Genomic DNA, 27,979 nt, shown 5'->3' on the forward strand with positions numbered 1-27,979 from the left:
TAAATTAAGTAATAAGCATTTTAATTTCTGTACAAGTGCTAATTAATTCAAGCCTTTTTTTGCATAATGTAAAATCATCCCGTCCTTTTAATAGATGAATACCCTGTTACCAGATCAATCCCAATCTCAACAGTCGTATCACTTAATCCCAACGGATAGACAAATATGCTTATTAAAAAAAAACAAAAAACAAAACGCAAAAACAGCTGTTCAAAAAGGAGAAATTTAACTGTTAAATGTCAAATCAATCACAAAAAGAACAAATTGATCAGTCTTGTTTAAAAAAACATCTTAACTTTCAGAACATGAACTGAACTGTTAGAGAAATAGGCATAGGTGAGATCAACATGTAGGACGAAACACGAACAAACTCTAATAAAACGTTAAAAAATGACATCCTTTCATAACAGGCATTAAGACATTTCAACTTGTATCCCAGAATCATGGATTATACAACTGTTTATTTCTCAAGCTGATATGAACCTCTGTGTGAATCACTGTTAGATTTTACCTTGACTGACTTGTGATGAAGAAGCTAAGACCAAGTGTGAGTCTACGCTGAGAAACAAAACCTGTGCAGCGCTCTGTCAGGCTCTCAAACTTTGAGAGACTTTGTTTCTATGTTAGGCTCTAAAGCAGCGCTGAGTGTAACAGTGGGAGAACCAGCGTGTTAGAGGAGTATTTTCACAGCATTGTCAGAAGTCTGTTTCCTCCCATGTTTACAGCAGCTCTTCTTGGAGTCTTACCCCAAAACACTAACTTGCTTTTTATGAGCAAGAGTTTTATCCAATTGAATGTTATAATGACCATAAATGTCATATTTCTGAAGATTTACTGAAATGTTTTAACTCTGTGCTCTCATTCAGCCTCTCACAAAAACCCACTACTTTCCCACTTTTAGAAAAATAATCATTTACATTTGTTAATAAAGCTTTTTCTCCCACAGACACTCTGCACGACAACTGAAGCCCCTCCAGTGAAACAGATTGTGTTCCTTTCTCTTACTTCAAGCAGCTTCTTGTTATCAGGGATCTTTTCATTAGATGTGAAATCAAAAGAACATTAAATCAAAAGACATTTCAGACGCCCCTGCTCACTTTTCGCTGTCCACAGGAAAATAAAAAACTAATTTTGTGAAAAGATAAGCACATTCACGGTTCAGATTTCAGAGTGCATCTGAGTCAGCCGAACAGAAAACACATCAGCTCCTGCTGTTAACAACCTTCATCCACTGATGTCAACACTTTAATGCAACACGAGCCGTAAGAGCTGAAGAAGAAACAGTCTGATCAGTAAGTTAGTGTTCCTGTTTCATGATGACTAACAGCAGCAGTTAATACAGCAGCATCTTTAAGGAAGGACCATACTAATGTTTTTATTCTCCTCATGTTTCAGCTGACTGTCTTCCATTTCTTTTCGGCCTGGTAGTTGTTCTTCTTTCTGTTTTTCTAACTGTAGACACCTGAAACAGTCGTTCACAGTGAACCGTGTTCCCACTTCTACTGTTGTCAAAGCTACAGACGGTTAACATGAAGTTTGTATGATCTGGCTTAAGTGGCTACAACAAACACAGGTATGGTCCTTTGAGGAGAGGGGGAAAAAAAGAACGGAAATTTCAAGTCTCTTTTCTGTCTTAAAAGTTAAATTCCAAACTTTCTATTGTGTCTTATATTTTGCTTTCAGACCGGTATCTGACCACAAGACTACTCTGGAGATTTGAATTGTATCACACCATCTTTCTCAGCACATGGAGTTCAAGTACTTTATAGATATTTCACCTATACTGTTTTCAAAACTTGTTCTGAACCTCAGAAAAAAAACAAATCAATCTCAGTGTCAACTAACTTGTATGAGAATTCATTAAATATCCAACTTAGCTACAGACTGGCCTTGTGGTGAGATTGTTTAGTAACTAATTATATTAAAGGTAAGAAAATTCATCAGCAACTAGCTTTAGGACCTGTGTCCACTAGCAGCAGTTTTGGGGCCTTTTAACAAAAGCAGTTGAGTGTTTTCAGCTCTCAGTATAAAGGCCAAAATGGCCTTAGAAAGCGTACTCAGTCGAAAATAGTTCAATGTTGAGAACACCGCCCTTTCTTCATGTCCCTATTCCATCAAGAAAGGGCGGGGCCTCCAATATCAACTTTGTCAACAGCATCAGCTAAGGTCCGCACAAAGCTGAAACTAACTGCACTTGTTTTTTCAAGGATATATTATGCAGGTCTAGAGCTGCTGCTAATGCTACAACAACATTTCTATCAATTGCTTTTAAGTTTCTTTGTAAGTTCCACTGCATAAAAGCAACTATTTTGCATACAGGGCATTTAAAAACAAACTTAATGGTCACGACTAACGGAAGCAGAAGTGCCACCGGCACAAAAACTGCAGTTAGTGGAAACAGGCCCTTATAGCATGCTCTATTGCTTTCATGCTTTTTCCTAATTAGAGATCCTACAGCACTTACATATGCCTTATAATGCACAACTTTGTTCTACAAATAATAACCCATTATCAAAGAACATTTCTTCAATTACCTTGTAGTCACTGCTTTATGGTAGAGTAAGAAAGCTGTTGCTTAAGAAATAAATAATAGTATTATTTGCTCAGTATCATTAACTGAGTAAATCATACTATGAAAATAGCTCATGGTAAAACATGTGTTACTTTCTATCAATAAGCAGTAATTCAAAAGTTCTGAATAGTTAACTCTTAGTCCCTTCAAATTCCCTTCTAAATCCCCCCAAACTTCCCTCTGACTTCTCTCTGACTTGCTTCCAACTCCTCTCTAACTCCCCTTCAACTTCCCTCTCACTCCCCTCTCACTCTCTGCCAACTCCCCTCAATTCCAGAGTAATTGTAGGACAAAGTCATACAGGATAAGGCATTCATGAGTGCTTTAATGTGACTGAAAAGAACCAACATGCTGCTAATGTGCATGTGATTAAGAATCTAAATAATATTGAGCATGTTTTCCTTGCTGATTCATTATTTTATCAACCTGTTTTTGGGCGTATTTGTCCAGTTGTGTTACTTTGTATCAGCTTTAAGTTTCTGTGTGGTGTCCATGGTGTTGTGCATAAAAAGTTGGGATGACGGGACAATCTGCTTTCGACCGAAACACGATCTGTTGAAGGCTGGGATGGATTTTTTTGAAGCTCAAACTCTCCAACAGACAAAATTTCACACACAGATAAAAACTCTGTACAGTGCAGCACCTGATAGCTTTAAGACCTCTGAGACTTCTTCTTCTGATCCACAACAGTAAACATTTTGTGCGTCTTTGGAAGCGAAATGTTAAGGCCTCCTTTTATGTCAGCGTTTTCTTGTTTTGTGTGACTGAAGCCAAACGGGACGACACGGATCATGACGACAACACATCACTGAGTGAAATACGTGGACCAAAGGTGTTTTTGCTTTGCTGATTTCCCAAGTGCAAGCAATCTCCCAAGATTTTTTTACAACCTGATTCAAGCTGTGAGCTGTGAGTAAATAAGGGGGTGAGGGGAGGGGGGGCTGCAAACAAGCCACGATGTGACATTTGTTTTGGGGATTTTATTAGAAAGTGGGACGATTTTTGACGTCACAGCATTATGATTTTACTATCATAATGAAACGGTACCAGACCTCTGCAGATAAATCTAGAAACCTCCCCTCTGTAGCAGGACACAGAGGAAGCCCACAGACAAATCTCTCTCATTATAATCTCTCTTTCTAACTCTAGTTAGTCAAATCTCTTCAACAACATTCAAAATGTGAGAAAAATTGCATCTCTTATCTTGATGTTGGGCCCTAAGTTCTAATCATCGAGGAGGTAGCGCTGCCACATATTTTTCAAACATCAAATTTATAGAATTTTCCAAAACGGATGTCACGGCCCTGAATCGCAAAAGAACCCTAAATCCTTACACAGGGTCTGTGGGGTTGATGAGGTGTGACGCAGACTCATCACACAGATCGTTTTCACCGGGCTGTGGTTGTGATACTCGGGATTGAAACAACAAAGATGCAGCTCCACATAAGACAAGTTAAATATTAGTGACACAGACCATAAAATGACAAGTGAGTGGATTACAGTTAATGCTATGAGCTATCTGCAGCAGCACCAATCAGGACAGCAGATGTTGAAGTTAGTTTTATTACAGTATGTGTGCAAAGAATATATGGACCAGATTTCATTGTAGCTAAAACTATGATGATGTACTGTCTGTAATAAAGGTGTTATATCTTTGTGTGCTTTATTTTTTTCTCTATATTGATCCATCCGCAAATAACTCCTCTAGACGTATTCCAAGAAAGAAAGAGAGTATTAATTTCCTTGTAATGATGGACAATAAAAAATATACATGTTCCATAAATTGCTTTTCTGATCATTTGCATGTATGTGGTTTTAAGGGTGGGGGAGGGGTCAGTCCTGGTGAGTGACATTCCTCTGCTTCGTAGTGCTTCGTTGTTCTCCTCGGTTGTCAGTATTATGTTTCTCACAGTTGTTATTGTATTGAGGTATTGACCTTTTGTTTGATGTAGTGATATAAACACAGAGACAGTCAACATTGCTGTTGACTACCTCTTCATGCCCTAACCTGCCTCCCTCTCACTTAAACCAAAGGTCGTTTTCAAGTTTTGAGAGCGCATCCGACACAGATAATCTGTCACTGTGAGGTGTGTGTGTGTGTGTGTGTGTGTGTGTGTGTGTGTGTGTGTGTGTGTGTGTGTGTGTGTGTGTGTGTGTGTGTGTGTGTGTGTGTGTGTGTGTGTGTGTGTGTGTGTGTGGGGGAAAGACAAGCTCCTGAAATCTCAAGTGTGGAGGGGGTGTAGTTATTGGTGCTGCTGGAGACAGCCTGCAGCATTAAGTAATCAACAATAAATACTATTACAGTAACTGCACATGTTATAATGAATACTCCCACATGGAACGGAACAGGCTGACTGACAATGACGCTGCTAATGACCGTGGAGCTGCATAGCTGCTTTCCCCCCTGGGATATTTAGGCCGCAGTAAGGCCTGATTTCACAATTAGTTTTGGTCTCATCCTCATCAAGCCCAAAATCAAAACCCCACATTACCCTCAGGAGCGCTACTCTTTTTTAAAAGGACACAATGACATTTTGATTGCGTCTGTTTTGGTTTAACAGGCACAGATCTCTGCAGCTGCATGCCAGATTCTCTGACATTTAAAGCAGATTGATGGCATTCTTCATTGTGACATAGGGGTACGACTCGCCGTAAATCAGCGGTGGAATGATAACGCTATGTTTTTTCACAGTTAGCTGATAACAGACAAGAAAATGTAGATAAAAGGTGACTTTTGAGGTGTCAAGGTTTCCAGTTAAAGGAGTTAAAGGTGGATGAAAGCAGGGTTGTTTTTCTCCCTTAAACAACAGATACTTAGGTAGATTGCAGACGGTAGGGTGAGGTTCCTTTTTTGTTTTAAGCAGAGGAAGCCGGAGACACTTGAACCCTTGAGAATGAATTTTAGCCATGCAACCTCATTCACTCAGGAAGAGTGTCATCGTGAGCAAGAAAGAACAGGAGGAAATGAGTTGGAGTGAGATGGAGTGAGAAAAGCAAAGGCACAGCAGATTATAAAAAAAAAAAACCCTAACTCCTTTCCTTCACTAACCCAGGAATGAGCACGAGGCTTGTGGCGACCGCAGCATCGGACGGTGACTTTTTCAGCCTGTGATCAGCTTACCTCTGGCATGTCTTCCTGCTTTGTTAGCTACTAAGCCTACTGACACAGTGATGGGGGTCTCTCAGGCAGGCTGGGAGGGAGCGTGAGTGTGTGTGTGAGAGAGAGAGAGTGTGAGTTTGTGTCAGAGTGAAAAGGCAGCAGGGCTTGTTGTCCTCCTTGTATTGTTTCCTCCTCGGGGGGGGCCCCTGCAGCCCCCTCGGCATTTCTCATCGTCATCATCATGCTCCGTGACGTCCTCAGTATCGGTACATGTCGTAGGTACTGACCCAAGATGAAGGGAAAGTCCATGTGGGAAACCTGCTTAGGATTTCCTCTAGCTGAGCAGTCCTCTGGTCTTGTCCAAAGAAATAGTGAGAGGAAATGGCAACAGAGATCATCCCCTCCGGACCTGACGGGTCTGGGTCTCTGGGGGGCTGATGGAGGAACACAAAGAGAATCTTGAATGTAAAAAAACATCTTTCTCTTAGCTTGATTGTGTTGCATGTTTGAGATTGTGCAGTACATTTGAAAGACTCTCTGTAGAGGTCAAAGAGTTGGTCTTGACTACTGCATTCCCTAATACAGTAAAAAAAAATCTAATCTCTTAAACAGGAGTTAAAGGATTTCACATGACGGCGACACCGTCCAACTAAGTCCTGACTGCAGCTAATCTCCTGCAGACATCGCAGGCTGAGGCCCTGGGGTGAAGTTTGGCACCAATCTAATATGTGAGGAATGAAAGGAATGATAAAAAGAACTGGTCTTGATGTCAGGATGGATTTCAGGCGGCCAAAGGTGCACCTGTAGCGGGTGATTAATAATCAATCGTGGGCAAAGAAAAGCATTCTTAGAGGAGTTATTTGCCTTGTTGGAAAATGTGCTTATTCACTTTCCTGCTAGGAGTGAGATGCCCAGACTAATACCTCTCTCCTGTCTTGCAGTTGGAGTATTGAGATGCTTAGCTTAGCATAAAAACTTGAAAGGGGAATAAACAGCTTGCCTGGCTCCAAACAAAGGAAATAACTCAGCCTCCGAGCAGCTTCAAGGCTCATACGTTTTTGAATGAGTGTTCACTGCTCATTTAAATACACAGGATACAATTCATTTGCATTATTTGAGGAGTTTAAAAAAAAAAAGGAAAATCAGTCATGTCAAGTTGTTTTCCCTCAAAGTTTTGGTTATGCTCTCCAAGATTCCATCTTCACACCCAAAACAGAAGGGACTTTAAATAATTCATCCAAAACAAATTTACAACACAGCAACACTATGAAATCTTAATAAGTGCATATAGTAAAGAAGTTCCTACGATGCGAGCAGAGTACCTGAATTTCGAACCAGAAGGTCCACGATGGGGCGTCGAGGCCGTGAGAATAGAAGATGAAATATTCCCCGCTCAGGTCGAACTGGGGCGTTCCATCCCCGAAGGACCAGGTGGAAAGGCTGGCTCCTTTGTGAGGCATCAGGTACAGAGACATGTGGCTGGGGCCTGCACAGGACAGGACAAGGTAGGGCATGAACATGAAAAGTGACACGTCCATGATTATGCACAAGTATGGCGATAAGACTGTAAATAAGAAGCTTGCATGTCCTCGAGTTTAAAAATGTAATCACTGCTCTTGAGCACTGAGTCTTGAAACGGACATCAGGGTCGACTCCACTGGTAAAATAAAGATGTCTGGATGTACTAGTGAAGAAAGTGACGTGAGCTCTAATTTTTCTCCCTGAATCCACAATGTTCAGATTAGTTCAGTTAACTGAAGATAATGGCTGAGGCGTGCTGTGATTCTTTAAAGTAAAAAAACACCATCCTAATCTTCAAATCAGAGAAGTAGTAGCACCTGTAGCATGCTATGACCTGCTGTGTGTGAATGAACCAAATAAGGTCAAAGTTGTGTTGCAAGTCTTTTTTGAGGATGTTTCTTATCTCTGCATGTGAGTCCCATTGAGACAATGTTTAGAGTTTTGTGTCAGCTTGGACAGATTAAGCGCTCCGGACCTTTAGCGCTGAAAGTCATCTTGACCGTCCCCCAGCTGGTCTCTTCTTTAGACAGCAGGCTGAACTCCACTGGAGAGCTGGGAGACACTTCTGGAGCAGGGAGGTACCAGTTCTTCCTGCAAAGACACCAAAACAATTCACGATTAAAAGAATAGGACAAACATATGAAGGAAATAAAAACAAGAGGAATAGGAACAATGCCGTGAGCTAGTGGTTACTGTGTTACTGACTTGCTGAGGAACTTGACGGGAAGGAACCAGGGGTAACCACAGAAGGGTCGGTCCTCTCTGCAGTGCGTGCGAATGCTGTCATTGATCTCGGGGATGAGGGGTGAGATGTGCTGTATGGCTGTGTAGTCAAAGCTGTTGATCCACACACCGGAGTCCCGGCTCTCCACCCGGCCCTGCAGGTTGTGGAAGGTCCTGGTCGTATGCTGAGGAGGAGAGTAAAAACAAGGTAAATGTCTTAAAATTTCAAAGTGTAGAGGACAAATGTACACAAGTTTCACTTCTTAAGTGTGTGCGTTAAGGGAATAGCCTAGGTGCTTTTTACTGAGTTCATGTTCCTGCTTGTATTTGTGTGTGCTGTGACTTTAAACCTGCAGGAAGACTCTTTTAGGCCTGGGGCTGTCTGGACTGCCGGAGTAAGGAAAGAGGAGGCCACTGGACACCAATAGAAGCACGATGATGAATACTGAAGCCAGGCCAGCCAGGATCCACTTAGTGCTCCGTGCCAAGTAGATGAAATGCAGCTGAAACAAAATATATCATTTGTTACAGAACTGGAAGTAGGGCCCACACTGCAGTCTTTATATGATCATAACAAATAATACATGTTTTTGGTAATTTAGTAGACTTTTTAGATCATTATTGTACACCACACCACACTCACAAAAAAAGAGGAGAGGAAGATGGTGGCAAGCGTGACCAAGGTAGCCAGCACCACTTCAGGAGGTATCTCTGTGCCACTGCGACCCATGATGGGGGTGAAAATCTCAAACACCACCCAGATGAGGAACATGAAGTGGACATACGGCAGAGCCAGACCCAACAAGTAGAGCACACTGTACTTCACTGATGCTCCTGTAGAAAGAGAGGGAGGGAGGGAGGGAAAGAGAGAGAGAGAGAGAGGTGAATGATTGAGAGTGCTTTTAGAAACAAATCAAACCACAGTGAAGGGTGCATTTTATACTTGGAGTTAGCATAAATTCACATTAAACTACCTCTGAAGGCAAAAATGTTCAAACCCATTCAAATGGCTAAACATACAAAGCATACACTGTTAAACCAATTTCATTCATATTTGTGACTTTTTATTATTTATAAAGTTATTATTATTATTATTATTATATATAATAGTTATTTGATTCATACAAAAATAAGAAGAGAAAGGTAAAGCTTGTCAGTGTTTCTGCAAAATCTGGTCGGTTGTGATTGTCTGATTGTCTACTTAAAAACCTAGAGTTCCCCTGACTTAGCAAGAGGAAAGGGATTTCCTAAAGCTGTCAAACAATCTCACAAGTGATTTATTTTAAGCACAATGAGGCGGCACTTGTAGATGGAAGGCAATTTCCACAAGTAATAAGAAACAAGTGAAGAATTAGCCAAAACGAAAAGTAAGATAGTGAGTCATGATCATGAGAAAATAAGTTGAAATAATGGTGTAAAAAGTGAAAATTCTGAGTTGGTAAGGCATTATTATAGGATAAAAAGGTCAACATTTTATGGTGAAGAGGTAAAAAGTGAGAAGCTGTGAGATAAAAAGCAATAATGTGAGATAAAAGATCAAAATCAAAAGATATGAAGACATTATCATGAGATATTTAAATAACAGATTTAAGAAATAGTAAGTCATAGTTAACTTTTCAACTTTTCGTCTCATACTTTTGACTTTTTAGTTCATAAATATGATTTACAATCGTATAATTTAAAACTTTATTTAATAATTATGAGTTTTTATCTCTTAATTCTGACATTTAATGTCATAGCAATGACTTAGCATTTTTTTTTTTTATCATGGATCTTTTTTTAAATTTTTATAACAATGGTGGAAATTTGCCTCCATGAGAACTGAAGTTAGTTCTCAGAGAGTAGTAAAGAGTGTGTGTAATTACCAAATGTGTACTCAAGAATATGAATACAATCTGAACTTTCAACTGAGTTTTACTTTAATCACAACTATGACACTACTCATGAAGTCAGGATGCAGTGTTGTACCTTTGTGTTTAAATTCTCTAGCCAGCAGCAGTCTGGTGGCCAGGGGGAAGGCCACCATCAGCATGGGCACATAGGCTGAGCACAGGCCCTGCTGGGTCAGCCACACCAGGCTGCAGCACCACAACAGGATGCTCACATCAAAGAAGAGATCGCCCAACTCCACCAAACGAACACCCTGCATGGAAAACATGCAATGCATGACAAGATTAGGCACATTATTTGGAGTGTTATTTCAGCTGTATAGTGTTTCACAGATAAATGGAGAATCATGTGTGATTCAGAACAAAATTCTGCTTTGCCAAAAAAGAAAAGAAAAGAAACAAAAAGTTTCCTAGGGGAAGAAAATATTTCAAATCAATCGGGAAAAAAAGCCTCTGAGCAAAAGATGATAAGGCATGATATCAAAAATACACACAAGTAAATGTGGAACAAACAATTGATATGATTATCAAAAAGGTAACAGATTCCTGCAACTATGATAAAGAACGCACATGTGATCTGTGATAATTTGGCAAGTTTCTTAAATTTACTCTATCACCCTAAGACTGTCAGACCTCAATAGATACATACCTGTACATATAAACATTTTGAATTAAATAAAAATCCTGTTCTGCATTAATTTTCATACTACAGTGGAGATGACAAATTAGCTCAAAAAACATAACATTTTGTGGAATGCAGAGTTGTTGTTCTTCTCCTCTTATCTGTTTCATTGGCAATAATGAGAAGAAGGCTCCTGTCTCAAATTCCCTTATCCATATCACTTTTTTTCTGCAACTCAGACAACAATGAGCTCATGACCGTTAAAGTGAGTAATAACTGAACAGGAACAAAGATTCTGTGATGTGACCTGATACTTTCCAGTTCCTTCAAAATGGGACTTTCATCATAGGCGTTAAACTGGTTTATCCAAAAAGCAAAACAAGGAACAAGACATGATGAAAAAAAAATGTAGGAGACTGTTGGAAGCATTAAATTATCTGATTTTACCAAGCATTATTCTAGCATGATAGAGAGTCTTGCTAGAATATTTCACCCAGAAGCTAAACCATCATGAGTACACAAGGTCTGAATAAAAGAACATCAAGATAACATCGCCTCTGAGTAAATGATCTATCAACCAGATTTATAGAAACTCCTCTGGCATAGAGTCACTGCCATGCACTGCAATGCAAATAAATCCCCAGTGTCAAAAGGGAGCTTTGTTGAACAGCCACAGACCAGTGCACATGCTGACCTCCGTTCACCACTGAAATAATCTACAAAGGGACGTCAGGACTGGATCACGAAGAAAGAAGGTGACTTGAAAGACCACAATAACAAGATCAAGGTGTTGATTTCACCTCCAAATGTCTCACATCTTGATCCAGTTGAGCACCTGTGCAGGCTCCACCTTACAACTTACAGAACTGAAACGATGTGCTGCCAAAGGTATATTGTGCGATACCACAGTCCATGTCACCAGGTGAGACAGGAACCTACATGATATTCAGCAGGTGGTCATAATGATATCACTAATCAGTGCATGGGTTACCAAATTACACTGCTTTGGTAATTGCAAAATTAAAATTTAGTGAATATATAGAGGATCTGAAACACAGAGCTTAAAGCTGTTGATAGAAACATTTATAGTTCATTAAAATATGAACAAAAGGAAGATATGAGGCTCTCCCGGTCAAAGCGGTAAGAGTATGAGTGCAGGGGCGCCGTTGACCTTGTGGTCTAAGTACACGCCCCATATACAGAGGCTATAGCCCTCGTTGCAGGTTCGATTCCAGCCTCAATTATTTACTGCATGTCATCCCCCACTCTCCACATTTCCTGTCTCTCTTCAGATGTCCTGTCCATTAAAGGTGAAAATGCCCAAAAGAAAAACAAGTATGAGTGCAAATTTCACCAAATTTACCAAAACACTGAATAAATAATTCAACTGCATAAAGACGATCAACGTCAAACACATATCTGAACTATTTAAAGTTTAAGGATGGCCAAATTAATCAAAACAAGTACATTTTGAACATGAGTGATGGTGCTGATGAAGATGCTTTAGAAATCTGAACACTGAAGAAAAAGGATGGAATCCACTGAACTGCATTTATCATGGAGTGAGCGAGGGTTATTATTAATTTTGTCTTTTTCAAGGACTTTTCATTTCTATCTGCTCTGCTTAACAAAATCCATCAATTTTCATCTGGACTGTCTGTACCATTTCAAACAAGGCCAAAGACATGTCCTGCACTTTAAATTGAGATTCTGTTTTATTTGGGATGAAGCCCTATGTTGTCTGGGAGCAAGATTAGTCTGAGTCCTTTCTGGAAAACGGCCATGAAAAGCTTTAATTCATAAAGTGGTAAGCCTGGGATGAAAATACTCTCTCTGTCATGATTTCAACCTCCAGTAGGAGCTTGTATTTACAAAATGTCAGACCTGCAATGCATCAGCTGAGCCTTAACTAGCTGCTCCTGAGATGTGCAGAATGAGCAGGGTTGATGAAAAAGTTAATGGATAGGCCCGAGCGCAGAAACAGGCAGATGCTAACAGTTGATAGCTAAAAAGCATGAGATACTTCCTCCTGTACTCACTTACAAAACCTCAGTGAAAAAAGGTCAATTGGCTCTGAGCGGTAAATTTACTTTGGTGAATGATAAAGAGATAGATGACTACTGGTGCGAGAGTTTTATAATCACGCAAACACACACTCACACAAAGAGCAGCTGTTCTGTAATCAGCATGAATAAAGAGGAAGTGTCTGGCTTTTAACTCAGAACACTTTGGCCTGATTAGATCATTGTGAGATATCAAGCTACAAAGTAAAAATTGACTTAAAGTAATTTGTTAAAACTAAGTCTGCACCGCGTTTGTTAGAAATTCTCTAGTATAAGAAGACTTTTTTAAAAACGAGATACATTTTGAGATTTTAATCTAAGCTTGACTGATTTAATTCTTTCAGGTTCAATAGAAAAACTATGTCAACACTCATCTTTGGCCTTATTCCTCATTCAACTTTGCACTGCAGTTCTTTTTTAGGAGGACCTGACATTTGGGGAGTTATGCATAATGCTTGTTTTGCAGATTCAAATATCACTAAGTAGGTGGATTCAAAGGGGCCTGTTCCAAGACAGCAAATTAAGTATTTCTCAGATTGTCTACCTTTTAATTTTACATTCAGAATCTACTTACTCCAAAGTACAAGTTCTTTGCCAGCGTGTGAACGAGCACCATCTTGCCTGTGGCAGCAGACCCGTACAGGCAGATGGAGGCGTAGAAGTGGTTGTACCAAAACATGGAGCGGCCCAGGAGCGTGATGATCAATGCTACGATCAGCACCGAGAGCAGGGTGACGAACCAGCTGAGGACTGCTACACCTGTGGCACAGGCCAGGTCTCGGATATAGCGACCACCTGCGAGAGATGGAGACAAATTGTTTATATAAAACTCAAAACAGCTCATTAGAAGCCCTTAACATTCACACAGGAGTTACAATTTCCAATGTAAGCAAACAATACTGAGTAAGCAACACTTTGTGATCCAGAGTGTTGTTTTGTATTCATAATGTAAAACCCTCGCTTTCATTTATTCATTTTCATTTGATCTCCTAAAAAAGATGATACAAATTATCGCCAGAACAATATAAATGTATGTTATCTGCAAATTAAACAATTTTAATATTTATGATACCCTGCGATTTTAATCTATGTGCATATCAAATCATTTGGAGGCCGACAACTGACCACTGAGGAACTCCACATTTGATATCCATGCATGTTGATGTATGTACATCTCCCTTCACAGGATTTGTTCTTGTTTCTTACAAAGCAGCTCCTCAGTGATTATACCATAATATTAATTTTTAATATTTTGAATGAAAAAGGTACACAACACATTCATCTAGTACAGGAAGTGGCTGGACATGCACCCAACACAGGAATTAAAGACCTACCGCCGTTTCCTGGCAGAGAGGCTTTCTTGGCCAGATAGAGGAAAGTGGCCGTGGCAACCATGTAGTTGAGGATGGTGCCAACACGAGCCGGGTACGCCACAACTACCACCCCTAACAGGTCAAAAAACACCATGTTGCCATGTCGATACTCTGAGGAATCAGCCAACTTCTCTGACATCATCAAGTACCTCAGGACCGCCAGGATGTTGTCGCCTGAAAACAGAACGTGAATTTTGAGGTGCAGCGGTTCAAAGTAGACGTTTAAACACAGGAGATCTGATAACGGAAGTTAAGCCAGGACTTGATGTGAGACAATACTAACTGATAAGAGTGCACAGGCTGAGGTTTACACTATTGTGATCTGTGGTTTCCTCAATTTAAATTTCTAGAGGAAGTAAAAACCTGAATATGAAAGTGATAGCATCACATCATATGAGAAAGAGGAAGCTCCTCTATAGGACTGACACATCACATGCAGCACACAGGGTTTATTGATGACTCAGTGTAACCTCATGACCAGCAGGGACAGCCTGCATTGACATAGTGGCCTTTGTTATTCCTGCACTGATACTAAGACAGTATTTTCTTCAGCAGCGAAGAGCACATTAAGAAGTATTACAAAAAAAGCAATGCATACTATTAAATGAAGGTCTGTTATTTTGTATTTAGTCTTATATTGCTGATCAATCATCAGATGCATTTCCAGCTTTTCTTTTTTTGGCCTCTTGTGCCTTTAATTAGAGGATAGAGCCAGAAACTGATAGAGAGAGTGCAGGGAATGACATGTAAAGGGTTGCAGGCTGGATTCAAACCTAGGCTGCCCACGTTGAGGACTAGACCCTCTGTACATGGGGTGTGCAACTTAAACATAAGGCCAAACTAGCACCCAATCACCAGCTTTTTTTTAATCCAATAAAACTTATTTTTGTTGGTTAGTGCATCATATTGAGAGTCATGAAAAAAGCATATGTACGACATTCTGGGCTGTTTGTACTGCTCTCTCCCACACTACATCTTCTTACTTGTGTTAAACTCCTGCTCCTGCATGCACTCTAATTCTCACATGCCTCAACTGTAAATCTTCACATGACAGGAAATGTAAGAGATGCACAGTGTTACTCATCCTGCAATTATGCTATTGTGCCTCACAAACTAACACTGAGCATGTAAAGGTGTTTTAAGGGGGTATAATGATGCATGTGTGTGTGTGTGTGTGTGTGTGTGTGTGTGTGTGTGTGTGTGTGTGTGTGTGTGTGTGTGTGTGTGTGTGTGTGTGTGTGTGTGTGTGTGTGTGTGTGTGAGCAGTTATGATATGGTTACGTCACAAACTCTGGCATGGAAGAGAGTGATGATGTGTGTGAGTGATATATGACCCTAACAGTTGCTTGAGGTTATGCAACAGCTTGAATTTTGAAGGTAGAGCACTATCCATGAAATAAATCCCTCATGTTGAATGTAGATGAGAAATGTGGGACGATGTGAAGGTTCAGAAAAAGGTTGCATTTGTTTCTGCAGCCTGAGGGCCGAGTGTCTCTCATCTGTGCTGCCCTATGTATTGAAGCCTGCATGTCTGCACAGTTAGCAGGACACAAACACACACACGCACACTCAGACGAGACAAAGCTCCATTGTTCTTCCGCCTAGTGGGCTTTCTGTGGTCTGAGACTGTAAACAACTGACTACAACAACTACTTGTACATGTCAGGGTTAACAATTCTCTTCTGTGAGTTACCCACAACTTTTATTTTGGGTAGTCTGCGATTCATAATTAAGTGTGATGTTATCAAAGCAACAGCAGTACTCTAATTCAGGCTTAGATAGATTTGAGATTACACCAATTCTTGCCTTGAACTTTTATCCTGATTTGTTCAAGGCTGAGCTGCTTGAGCAGGAGATTCAAAGCAAAATATGGGTTAAGCCAAAAAGCTGCTTCGTTCATCAAAAGCATCTCCAGTGCACAGCTACTGGTGGATCTTCCTCTTCAACTACCCCCTGTGCTGCATCCACTCACCACTGAACAAAAGTGTTCATCTCTACGGACTAAAAATACCTCCTACCTCTGGCTGTAATCTCACGTTCTCTCTCTCTCTAATAATTCATGCCTTTCACACTGAGTTACTGTACACAGATGTAGAGGAGGGAGCTTTCCAGTAGCTGCTGAGCGAGGGAGGAAAGATGCCAACTGTCTCAGGATTTTTTTTTTTTACTGCTGACTGCCTGGATTCTCTGCTAAGTAAAGCAAAAATAATTCAGCAACACAGATGCAAGAGCAAGTGCAACAGTAAGCAGCATGCGTTTGTGTCTGTGTGACGGAAACATTTGCCAATGCAGTAGTTCAGTCACATTGGTCTTTGGGCTGCATTTCTCACTCCTCTAGAGGCAAACACAACCTCCTGAAAGGCACTGAATACATCTGCCATGTGTGGTGTATAAATGTGAAAGAAAAGATCAATTCTTTTTAAGTGCAGTGACGTAAGTGGGTTTGTTTGCATACCTGCTCTCTGTATTGAGTCAGTGAGGATCCTGTCAGCAGTGTCGTACTTGGTATGGTAGATAAAACCGTTTTCAATAAAAGCCAGATCAATGCCTGTAACAAATAAAAAACATCTTTAGACAGAATAAGATCAAAACTGAGAAAAATGACTTTATTCTAAATGCCTATAACAAGTTATACACACAAAATTTCAGAATTAGGTACAACATGAGCCTTTCTTTGCATTGAGATTTTGCCAAAACCACAACCGCCTAATATTGGTGTCCCAGTGTGTGATTCTACTGAGTGTTACTGCTCTGCGGAGGCGCGAGAGGCACGATATGCAAACGATCAGCATGAGCTTCACATACAAATATAAACATGTGAGCACACACACAATGCTGATTCGTAATGCTGTGTCGGACTTCTACAGTAGCGCTGTTTCCCCTCTGTTACTACCTCCAATGTTGGCAGAACAGCAATGACCCATCATTGTTTTGATGGAGATTTAACAGAGGCATACCAGTTCCATCTCTTATCCATTTATTTATTTGATTTATTTATAAAGGGACCATGTACAAGATTGAACATAAATGCTACCATTTGATGCATTGTACCAAAGTTAGCTTAACCCTCCTGTTATGATTGTTTCTCTGGAACAGCAATAATGTTCCTGGGTCAATTTGACCCAGGGCATATTGAATGATCCAAAAGTGTCAGAACCCCAATACAGATTTTTTTTTTAACCTCGTTTTTAACTCCATTACTAACCATTTAAATCAAGATTTAGTCCATTGGTGTTCTTAAATTCTCACAGATCATGGTTCAATGAGGATAACTCACTGGGTTTTTAATTCAAATTAATGTTAAAATGTTTTTAATGTACATTTGAAAGCCCTAAATATAAATACAATAGTTTTACATTACATCAATTTTTGTTTATTTTATTTTACAACTTGAATTTTTCTTTTTTTTATGAAGTGATGTTGATAAATTAACACGACACTTCTTCTGTCACATGCTGCCCAGATTTTTATGCTGCCTTTAGCTGGTTTAAAAGGCACATATTGCCTAAAATAGACTTTAAAAAGGGTCAATTTGACCCGCAACATAACAGGAGGGTTAAAGCTAGTTTACATATGCAGTCCCTTGGCAGGTCACTATTAAAACACCACATTGCTTTAACGGTCAATGTGAAAGGAGAAGGTAAAAGGACATAAAATAAACCTGTCTGTGCTGCGCAAATGTATCATCCTAACTCCATACATTTACTTTTTAATTGTTAACAGTTTTCTGAGGATGGCTCAGTATTACCTGGGATGTTACCAAAGTCCCTGTAGATGCGGAAGTCAGTGTCAGAGGGGATGATGCCGCTCTGAAAGACCTCCTGACCCACCACAGAGGCGAAGGGATGCTTGGCTGCCTGAACATACGCCTGTACCAGCCACGGGTTCTCTGGACCTTTAGGGGAACAGGAAAGTCATTCACATGGACAGCTTCTTCACTTTGTGAGGTTTTAAGTCAAAGAACAATCATCAGAAAAATAAGTTACATCATCTTTAGTCTGTAACCTGGACCCTCACTGCCTTTACAACTGGCTGCTTGTTGTTTCTATAATGTTGGCCTTCTTTTAATGGGCAATATATAGTATATGTTGTGCAGAGTAAGTGCATCAGATGATGTTCAGAATATAACTGCATTGTTACAGGCACCTCAGGAACCATAATCATGGTTTTGTAATCCATATCGATAAAGAACAGTGGCAGCCTGCCAGAGGGCAACAAGGTTATTTCTGTTAATGCAAAACTAGAGCTGCACTCCATGTCTCTGTGACAGTAACATCACCTTTGCATTTATTTACAACCTTTCCATATTAGGGGAGAAAGAAACAATATGAGGTGGGCTGCAGACACAAACACTTACAAAACAAACACACAGAGAAAAACTGCTAACATGCAAACTGGAGCCATTTGTCAAACAGGAATGGTTAAGTACCTGTCTGGAAAACAACCTCCTTGCCCCCAACACCTGCAGCCTCCAGGTTAATAAAAGCTCGCACCTGCTTTGCCCAGGGATGCTGGGTAATGAAACCATGACTGGCCTGATACAGGGGGAAAAAAAGAGAGAAAAACAAATACAGCAGATGAAGGAGAGGCATTTTAAAATTGAATAACAAAACAGAGAGGTGAAGACAGGCTGGTAAAGTGTAAAATATATGTTGTTGTCACTTTTGTTTTACCTGGAGGATATTTTCTTCTGCACCATTAAAAAGGAAGACGACTCCATGATGAAGAGGAGTAGACTGGTTGGCCAGAGAATGGAGGACTTCTAGCATCACTGCACAGCTCACTGCATCATCACTGGCACCTAAAACAAGGAAACCAGTGTACGTGTGTCAAAAATACTAAATGGCTGCACAGTGCACAGTTTGGCAGTGTAAGCACTTACTTTTACATTCATACCAAGCAAAGGGAGCTTAGGGTTATGCAATTGCTCAGCCAGTTTACCCCAACGTCCTGACCCAGTGGCTCAGTTTGAGATTATGAAACATGCAGTTTGAAACCCTGAAGTTCTTCAAAATACCACAAACAAACTGGAGAGGACAGAATTGAGTGAATGTGCAAATACACAAGGAATGCTACAAGCTGGCAAATGAAAACAGCTCCCACCGCTTGTGCGAGGGTGAGAACAAAAAAGGAGGAGGTAATAGTGAGAAGTAACAAAAAAGGGAGCATGTGAAAGAAGCATGTGATACAGACAGATTAGAGAAACCTGAGTGATGAGGAACATGATTTATGGAGAAGAAAGGGAGAAAAATGTCCAAATGATCAGAGGGCCAGAGTGAGACATCATGTGCCGCAGCTTTCTGGATTGTGAGGTGGGGGTTGGAGCCCTGTTCTCTGTCTGTCAGGGTCCTATTCATGGTTCTGTTGTTGCCACTTGTTGCCACTTGTGTCACCTACCCTCAGCCAAAAATCTTGGTTTAATTTTTGATCGGAATTTGTGTTTTGAAAAAAGTTGTCCAGTCTTGTTCTTATCAGCTCAGAAATATATCTAAATTCAAGTCTTTAATGTCAGCAGAAGATCTACAGAAACGTATTCATGCTTTTATATCCTCTCGTCTCAATTACTGTAACTCCCTGTGCACATGTCTAAGTCAAAAATCAATCCACTGTCTTCAAACAGTTCAAAATGCAGCAGCTCATCTTTCAACTGGAACTAAAAAATATGCCCACATCACCCCCATTTTAGCTCATCTACACTGGCTGCCTGTTGATTTTAGGATTGATTTTAAGGTTATTTTACTGACTTTTAAAGCATAACATGGACTTACCCCTCTATATATCTCAGAGCTTTTATCCCCCTACAAACCTAGTCACAGTCTGAAATCCTCTGGGAGTTCTCTGCTAGCTGTTCCAAAGACCCGACTGAAAGCTAAAGGGGACAGGGCTCTTTCAGTCAGGGCTCCTACACTCTGGAACAGCCTGCCAGAGGAGATCAGACTTTCAGAGTCAGTGATGTGTTTTGTGTCATTACTCAAGACACATTTTTTTACAGGGAAGCTTTTATTGTTTTTAAGGGTCTGTTTTATAAGTTTGTATGTTTTTAAGTTTTTATTTCATTTGATCTCATATCGTTCATTTTGCTTTGCACTTCTTGTTTTTATTGCCCACTGTGAAGCACTTTGTTACCTGTATTGAAAAGTGCTATATAAATAAAGTATTATTATTATTAAAAACACTACAAAATAAAACAAAGCCTAAATTGTTTACCCGTGCACTTCCTAGTGTTTATGAGTACAAGAAATAAAAGTCCTTTAACCTAAGATATTCGTCTGCTTCATCTTCTGCTCTTTTCTGTCTCTCTCTTCTTCCTTTCCCATTATTTTTTTTTGCATGACCGAGTGTTTAGAATTCCATGAAATCAAAGGCTTGGCACGCAGTTGAGGACATGAAAATGTATGTGTATCTTCCTGGCCCACACCTCGAAGATCAATTTCCTCTTGCCAGGGAAGCTGTGTGAGCACATGTGAGTGTGTGTGCGTGTGCATGTGTGCATGTGTGCATGTGTGCATGTGTGCGTGTGTGTGTGTGTGTGTGTGTGTGTGTGTGTGTGTGTGTGTGTGTGTTTGAAGTGGTAAAAATATGTCTCTCCAACAAGCTTTAGGGTGTGGAATAAAACTATGAAATTCCTGATTTAAAACTAGACCAAAAAAAATGGGACTACATACCACAATGTGCTTCCTATCATCAACAAACACTCTTATTACTGTGTGGTCTAGATATGAGCCGCTGCTCCAACAGGCTTCCTGTTAAAAGCACTAAATGGCTGTTTGTAATAGTTTTCAAGAAGCTTTTTAGATTGGCTTGTTTTGCCATGGTGGTTTTATCCTCTGGCTGTGTGAGCCACATGACTCCACTGGACAGCACGGGAGACAAATTAGGGTATTATCAGAAAACTCCAGAGGAAGTGCATGCTGGAAACCTGTGGCTAGGTGTCTACAGAAGAACAAGCTGCCCAGCCATTATATTCACATAGCAGCCCTTCTCCTCTGACATCACACTCAGGGCTGAGGTCAAAGGCTTTTATATTATTGTATTTCAGGTTTGAATGTCATATCAAAGTGGAGAAAAAAACATATATTTCAGAAAATAGAAACACAACGTAGAGTGTGTTTTTTTTAATGTACATGTGGTAAAAGAAAAGAAAAACATTTGGATAACCTAGCAAGCTATCGGCAGCTATGTCAAAACAGCTAATCATAGCATTCAACTGATTCCTAACTAACATCAGTGTTAGCTCTAACCTTAGACTGTATCAAAGATGAATGACATGCCAACTCTCCCAAAGTGAGGCCAAACAGTCTGTGCATATTAGCTACCTTACATTTAATTCAACAAGACTATACACCTTTCATATTATATCTATATACTAGGGGTGTAACAGTTCATCCACTACATCGATGTATCGATTTGTATTCCTATGATCCGACTACATCGATCTGTGCTCGGCATGACAAACATCGATCTAACATCGTTTTAAAAGGTAATAAATCGATTGTATCGATACTAGGAAATAACGCATTGGATTTAAGCACAGCAAACTTTATATGGATGTGTTTTTGTTGCACTTTTAATGATAAAGAAGTTAAACGTTACTCGATTCAGGCTGCCTGTGACATCATCACCACACGCCATGGCAGAGGAGAAGCTGGAGAGCAAGAAATTATCAAGCCACCATTGCGGTCCAGCGTGTGGAAAAACTTTGGCTTTTGCAAAGACGGAGATGTTCTAAATAAGTCGCTCGTTGTTTGTAGGATATGTAAAGGTCAAGTAAAGTACCACGGCAACACGACAGATCTATCCAACCACCTACTACGGCACCGTGGGATTTCACACAAAGCCGACCGTCCAGGCACCTCTTGCAGCGTTCCCGCTGCAGCTGCTGCGCAAGGTAACATCAGCTCTGCAGAAGCCTCAGGCCTCGCCAGCATGTTTAGTCAGAGACTAGGACGAAACTCGGCTCGGGGGAAAAACATCACACCAACAACAGGAGTCTAGGACTGTCCAGTATCAAGGTATTTATTTCACAGTCACACTGGTTGAACTTTGGCTAAAAAGTTAGTGAATCGATTTCAAGTCACTGAATCGTATCGGATCGTTCTAAATGAACCAATATCGTCCTTTAAACGTATCGGCAACCACGACTGGTGATACAAATCGAATCGTATCGTTGATAAAAATAATCTTTACACCCCTAATTTTAATTCAACAAGACTTTACACCTTTAATATTATATCTATATACAGGTTGTTAGCAAGGAATTTTGTGAATGCTACATTAGCTGTTGTCTTTGAAGCTAAGTTTTCAAAAATGTTGTTTTACTTCATATATACCCTAACATTAATCTTCTTTTTCACTATCCATTATTTCTCATGACATAACCTTGAATACAGTCTAACTTTCTAACAGAGTTTTAGCTTTCCACCCTGAGTGTGACATGAAATCAAAATGTTCAAATCCTGATTGTGGCTGAGGGGACTGCAGTGACAGAGATGCTGAAAGCTAAATGGTCAACTCAGCATGGTGACTCACTAACACTGACACAGCTAGCATTTCAAAATTAGCAGACATGGTGTTATACATAGCCACCATCGTAACGTATCAAGTTAGCATGCTAAGATTCGATAACTAACACTTGCAGTCCTTTAATAGCTGTTGAGATATCTAACTCTTGACCAAAGTGATGGACTGGTTGATTAAGCCTTCTCTTGCTGCTGTCATTGTACAAAATGAAAATACAAAAAACTAAAAGGAATTTATGTTAAAATGTGCTTCAGATCAGTCACACTGCACCCCATTGTTCCAGTTCTATTTTACAGCATCCTGAGGTGGCACACAACAACTATTAAATCCAAAAAGGGAAACCACAGATTCACTATATTGTATGTACAGGACGGCGATGGAGGGATGTTACAACAGATTTGATCATATTTACAGAACTGATCGCTCCAATCTGTGCTCTGCTTCATTTATTCCAAGACTCCTATTTAGAGGTCCTTTCTTTAATCTTTAAATCAAGTTTGGAGAAGGAAGCAAGGTGTGTGTGAACTTTCTATAACTTCAGTCACAGGCTATATACAAACAGGAGTCTTTAGGAGAACACGGAATGTTTTCATACCTGGACTGTTGGCAACTGAGTCAAAGTGGCAGTTGGCTAGCATGAGATGCTGCGCCCCACCCTTGGGCTCCAGTCTGACAGCGATGTTGGTGACATGATCATAGAAGCTGGTGAAGCCTCCAAGGAAGTCGATAGAGAAAGAGCCTGTAGGACGCTGCACGTCCACCGTGAGCTGATGGGGGCCCGCTGCTGTCTCAGCCTGGATATTCTGAATCTGCTTCAACAGGTAGTTTACAGTCAGGACCTCATTCTCCGGGCTGCCCACTGGACGAGGGCCGACGCTGGTGATCTGCTCCAAGTGCTGCCTGGATTGTAGGGTAAACAGAAATAAATCAACAGAGGCAGAAACTGTTATTGTCATGTCCTGCTTTTTTGTGTTACTGTTACAGAGTAGATTGTCAAAGGGCTTCAATCGTTCAAAATCAGGTTAACATTTTCAGTAGCTCAACAGACAGTTTTCATAATGCTTGGTTAGATAAATGCTCATTTCAATTTCAATATGTATCATAAAAGTTGGAACAGGGCCATTTTTTTAAATTGTGTTACATCACCTCTTCTTTAAATATCACTATGTTTACATTTGCAAACAGAGGAGGACAGATTCTGGAGTTTGGAGAGTGAAATGTTGTCTGTTCTTGTCTGATATCAGATTACAGCTGCTCAACAGTGTGGGGTCTCCTTTGTCATATTTTTGGTTTCATGACGAGCCAAATGTTTCTAGGCCAGTTAGCACCCGGACTCTTCTACTACAGAGCCATGCTCTTGTTATTTGTGCAGAATGTGATTTGGCATTGTCCTGCTGAAATTTGCAGTCTTCCTTGAAAGAGGCATTGTCTGGATGGCAGAATAAAACCTGTCTATCTATTGTTCAGTATTAATGGTGCCTTCTCAGATGTGTAAGCTACCAAGGCCATTGGCACTCATGCATCCCCATACAATCATGGATACTGGTTTTTGAACTGTGCACTGATAAAAAGCCAGGTGATCCCTCTCCTGCGGAGGCAGCGTCCATGATTTCCAACAAGAATGTGAAGTTTTGACAACATTAATTTTGATGTCTTGTTGGCCTTGCCATATTTTTTCAAGGTTAAGGGCCCCAAATTTAAAAGTCTATACTGTATTTTTTTATTAGACAAAATACATTTTCACTTTCAACATCTCATATGTTGTATTTGCACATTTTCAATTAAATGTAGGGTTTGAAAATGTGTAAACTATCATATTATGTTTTAATAAACATTTGGCACAGTATCCCTTTTTTGGTACTAGGTTGTAAAAGTCAGCAATGAAAATCACTGAGTTTGATGTTAGTATTTGTCAGGGCTTTTCAATGAGACAACATCTCATCTCATAGTGTAGCAGCTAAAAGCTTTTCTTCCATTACTGATAAGGGATAAGTCAAACATTTACCTATTCGAAGCAAAATGAATTACCAAACCCTTTTCTTTGTTTCTCAACACAATGTATGACAGAAACAGACTGTTTGCATGATGGTCTTAGAATGAAACATTGCTAATAAACATATAGTTTTGGACGTTGGACAATGTGGGGGAGTTAACATTTTTGATTGGCCCGCTCTTCTCCTATCTAATAGATGTGCAAAGCTTTTCTTTTTTTTCTATAACAGAAAGATGATTATCTTTGTACTTTGAACTGAATTAAATTATAAATACAGAGCTCTGAAAAATTATTTTTCCATTCTGTAAAAGAGAAAGAGGAGTCTGGAGTGTCTGACTGGTGTGTTCAATGACTGGGATGGAAAGTCCTTCTGAATAAAGATAAAGATAGCCCCACAAAAGAAAGGGCAAGAGATAAATCTGACTGTTATCACTTTTCTAATCTTTATTATTCATAAGACATTAATGTAACCCTCCTTTGCTATGTTTGCTGAGTCCGGATTTTGGACCACAGCCCCAACTCAGTCAGGTTACCGTACTTTGGCATATTTCTATATTGCTTTGACCTGTTCTTCCTTGTTGAAGCGCACACAGCACCCCTTCGGAGACTGAAACAGGAAATGAAGCAAAGCAACCAATAAGGGGAGGAAAAAGAAAAACAGATGCTTTCCCTCGTCTTTACTTGAAAGAAGCAACTGCTAATACTGTTTGCTGCATCTGTTCAACGAAACACCAATGTTACCTCCACTGGCCACACCAGCAGAAGTGCTGCTGTGCTAGCTGATGTTGACATCATCCATAGAGACAACCTGAAGATAATATCAGTCATCCAACCATGACTGTTGAATCCCTGTGTTTTAGTCCAGCTGTTGCCAGCAGAAATAAAATACTGTTAATGTTTATTTTTCTTTCTGTAGTCGTACATTTTTTGTGACAAAGTGGTTTGAACTTGATTAGAGATAACCAAAGAGCTACTTTCGTTCCTTTTAGCAGCAGTCTGAGAGACGTTGTTTTATCCTCAGATCCTCAGGCTCATAATTCAAATCCGGGCCGACTTGTCATTCACTCATGAAAATCATGATTGTGACCAAAGACACTCCTAATCAGTACAAATGCACCACGCTCGACTCCATTATAGAGAAACCAGCCAAATGATGGCAAATCCCATCAACATGCACTTTCAAGAGCTCAACCGCAGCCCTGCGGATCCTAATCCCCGTCTTTCCTTCTCCCAGAGGCTGAAAATCTGATAAAAGCTGTTGCACTGTAAAGCTGAGGCATTCATTTATCTATAAATTATGTAGCTTCTTTGTATTATCAGGAGGTATATTGATTTATCTGGTTACATTGGATCTATCAAATATTTGTTTGCATTTGTTCATACTCATGCTCCATGACATGACATAAACGTTGCATTTAAGTCACTTTTAACTTTGTGTTGCCATTAAAATCAACAAAGTAAGAAACTGGTTGTCATGATGCAACTTTTGCCACTTTTGATGAAAAAAGGATATAGTGGCAAATCTCATCCTGCTGTTTTTTAACAGTCACATGTATTTCTCACTGTAAATCTATACTGTAGGATGTGTCTTCAGCTTGCTGTAGCTCACCTCATCTGGCACCTACCCTGTGGCATTGATAACAGACACTAAACTTACTGTAAATACATTATGAAGCTTGTCGCTGATAGTCTTGTTTGCTTTTGCAGGTCATATAGAGACATGAGTACCAATTTTGGTCCATGCATAACTGGCTCAAAGATCCTCACCAAAGCTTTAAATCATTTATAAATCACTATGTCAACAGAGGGTGAGAAATAAGTGCATTTTGGCAAGTAATTGCAAACAAATATTTGGACTTTTTTTGCTTAATGTTGACTCAAACTGCTATGTGCAACAGTCTACTGAACCTTAACATTGCTATATCTAGCATCCCTTCAATAATTAATTTAAACCCACTTATGTCTGTTTCTACCCTTACAGCTCTGTGATTATAGCTGGTTATAATCGTGTGTCCTGTCATTTCAACAGATCTTGTAGAATATTTCCTTTTCTACTTTCCCCACATCACATCAGCAGTGGTGGACAAAATACACAGCTCCATTACTTAAGTCAAAGTATAGATCCTCCAGGTCAAATATTACTCCAATACAAGTGAAAGTCGCTCTGTCAGATTATTACTTGAGTTAAAGTACTAGAGTACTTGCTTTTAAAAATACTTAAGTATTCAAAGTACTTCTTAAAATATCTCAAAACTTTGTATTTTCACAAAGCATGATGGCAGTCATGAATACATAGGAGTACATTCTGCTAAATCATGTTTATTTAGAAACCATTACTTGAAATCTCTAAAAACTATACCATGGAATAAAAACAGAAACTAAGTTACTCCAAGCACAGACAACTTAGTTTCAAATGTTCATCTGGAATGAAACAAATGTTACATAGCTCAACACGCTTTCTCAGGGTGGACTGTGAATTTTTGTATGTTTGAGCAGAGTGGGAAACAGGGAGAACATTTCAGACGATACTTATCATTATTCATTTCAAAAACCTCTAACACGGGCTGAAGATATGGCCATGGGTGCTCAGGTGGAAAATTATAGCCATCATTACCACCTCTACATGAACTGCCTGATCTGAATAAAACTTGCTCTGTGTTTGCTCCACATTCAACCCTGGAGACGCACGATATACAGGTACGACTAAACCACTGAGACAAGTAGAAGTATACAAACACAGATACTGTCTTAGGGATCAGACTTCAGAAAAGAGAAGGAAAATCATGAGCTGACTTCAAAGCAAAAGTAGCGAGTAACTAGAGCACTGATATAAATGTAGTGGAGTACAAAGTACAATAATTGTCTTCTGAATGTAGTGGAGTAAAAGTAATAAGTTTCTCAAAAAAATAATACTCAAGTAAAGTACAGATACTCAAAAAATGTACTTAAATACAGTGCTCAAGTAAATTTACTCTGTTACTGTACACCACTGCACGTCAGGCACTTTGAGATGCCTCTGGGTGTCTCTGGGTTTATGCATGGAGTCCTTCGGCTGTTACAAACCGTTAAAACACCTGTCTACCTTGAAGGTAAAGGTGGAGGAGGAGGTGGAGGTGAAGGTAGAGGTGAGATGACACCCGGTAGTGGTTTCTAGGCGGGTCTGTTGTAAAACTAGAGGAAAGGTTAGCCAGAGCTCGCCTCATTGCAGAACGCTAGTTTAAGAACAGAAAGGTGCGAATCAACAAAGACTCACTCACCTGGCTCTCACTGCGTTGAACTCGCCGGTCGGCTTTCCAATGACGAGCTGCTGTAACGACAAATGAACGAGTCCCCACAGCACCAAAATAAACACAGAGACCAGGGAAGCTGCCAGCCCTTCCCGCAGCAAGTAGATGTTCACTTCAGGCTTCCTCTCTGGCTCACCGCTGTAGCCGTTATCGCCGCACCGGTCCCGGGAACCGTCGTTATCTTCCGCTACATAATTCTGTGTCCCGAAGGCTTTTATTCTCCGGACAGTGGTGTCGCTCTCCATTTTTGAGCCAGCGGTACATCAGCTGCAAGCGTCGCTCTCAGGCGTCGCTTTTTTTTCTGGTGGACCGAAAA

At 40.1% G+C, this 27,979-nt stretch overlaps 1 protein-coding gene across 1 annotated transcript; it reads right to left on the bottom strand.

Moving 5' to 3' along the window:
• LOC117831122 (endoplasmic reticulum metallopeptidase 1) lies at positions 1–27,979 on the bottom strand. Its single transcript, XM_034709648.1, has 15 exons — positions 27,634–27,979; positions 22,979–23,283; positions 18,537–18,664; positions 18,293–18,398; positions 17,612–17,758; positions 16,319–16,411; positions 13,825–14,037; positions 13,065–13,285; positions 9,885–10,059; positions 8,560–8,750; positions 8,267–8,419; positions 7,899–8,101; positions 7,669–7,784; positions 6,995–7,158; positions 1–6,106 (listed from the first exon to the last, which is right to left on the bottom strand). Exons 1-15 carry the CDS (start codon positions 27,906–27,908, stop codon positions 5,930–5,932), a joined length of 2,667 nt encoding a protein of 888 aa, XP_034565539.1. The 5' UTR covers positions 27,909–27,979; the 3' UTR covers positions 1–5,929.

The sequence above is a fragment of the Notolabrus celidotus genome, chromosome 19 (assembly GCF_009762535.1).
Source record: "Notolabrus celidotus isolate fNotCel1 chromosome 19, fNotCel1.pri, whole genome shotgun sequence".
NCBI lineage: Eukaryota > Metazoa > Chordata > Actinopteri > Labriformes > Labridae > Notolabrus > Notolabrus celidotus.

Coding starts and splice junctions, on each gene's coding strand:
- LOC117831122 (XM_034709648.1), bottom strand. CDS start 27,908: ATGGAGAGCGACACCACTGTCCGGAGAATAAAAGCCTTCGGGACACAG. Junction 8,420..8,559: donor TCTTCCTCTCCTCTTTTTTT/GTGAGTGTGGTG, acceptor ATTTTGTTTCAG/CTGCATTTCATCTACTTGGC. Junction 7,785..7,898: donor CCCGTCAAGTTCCTCAGCAA/GTCAGTAACACA, acceptor GTGTCTTTGCAG/GAAGAACTGGTACCTCCCTG.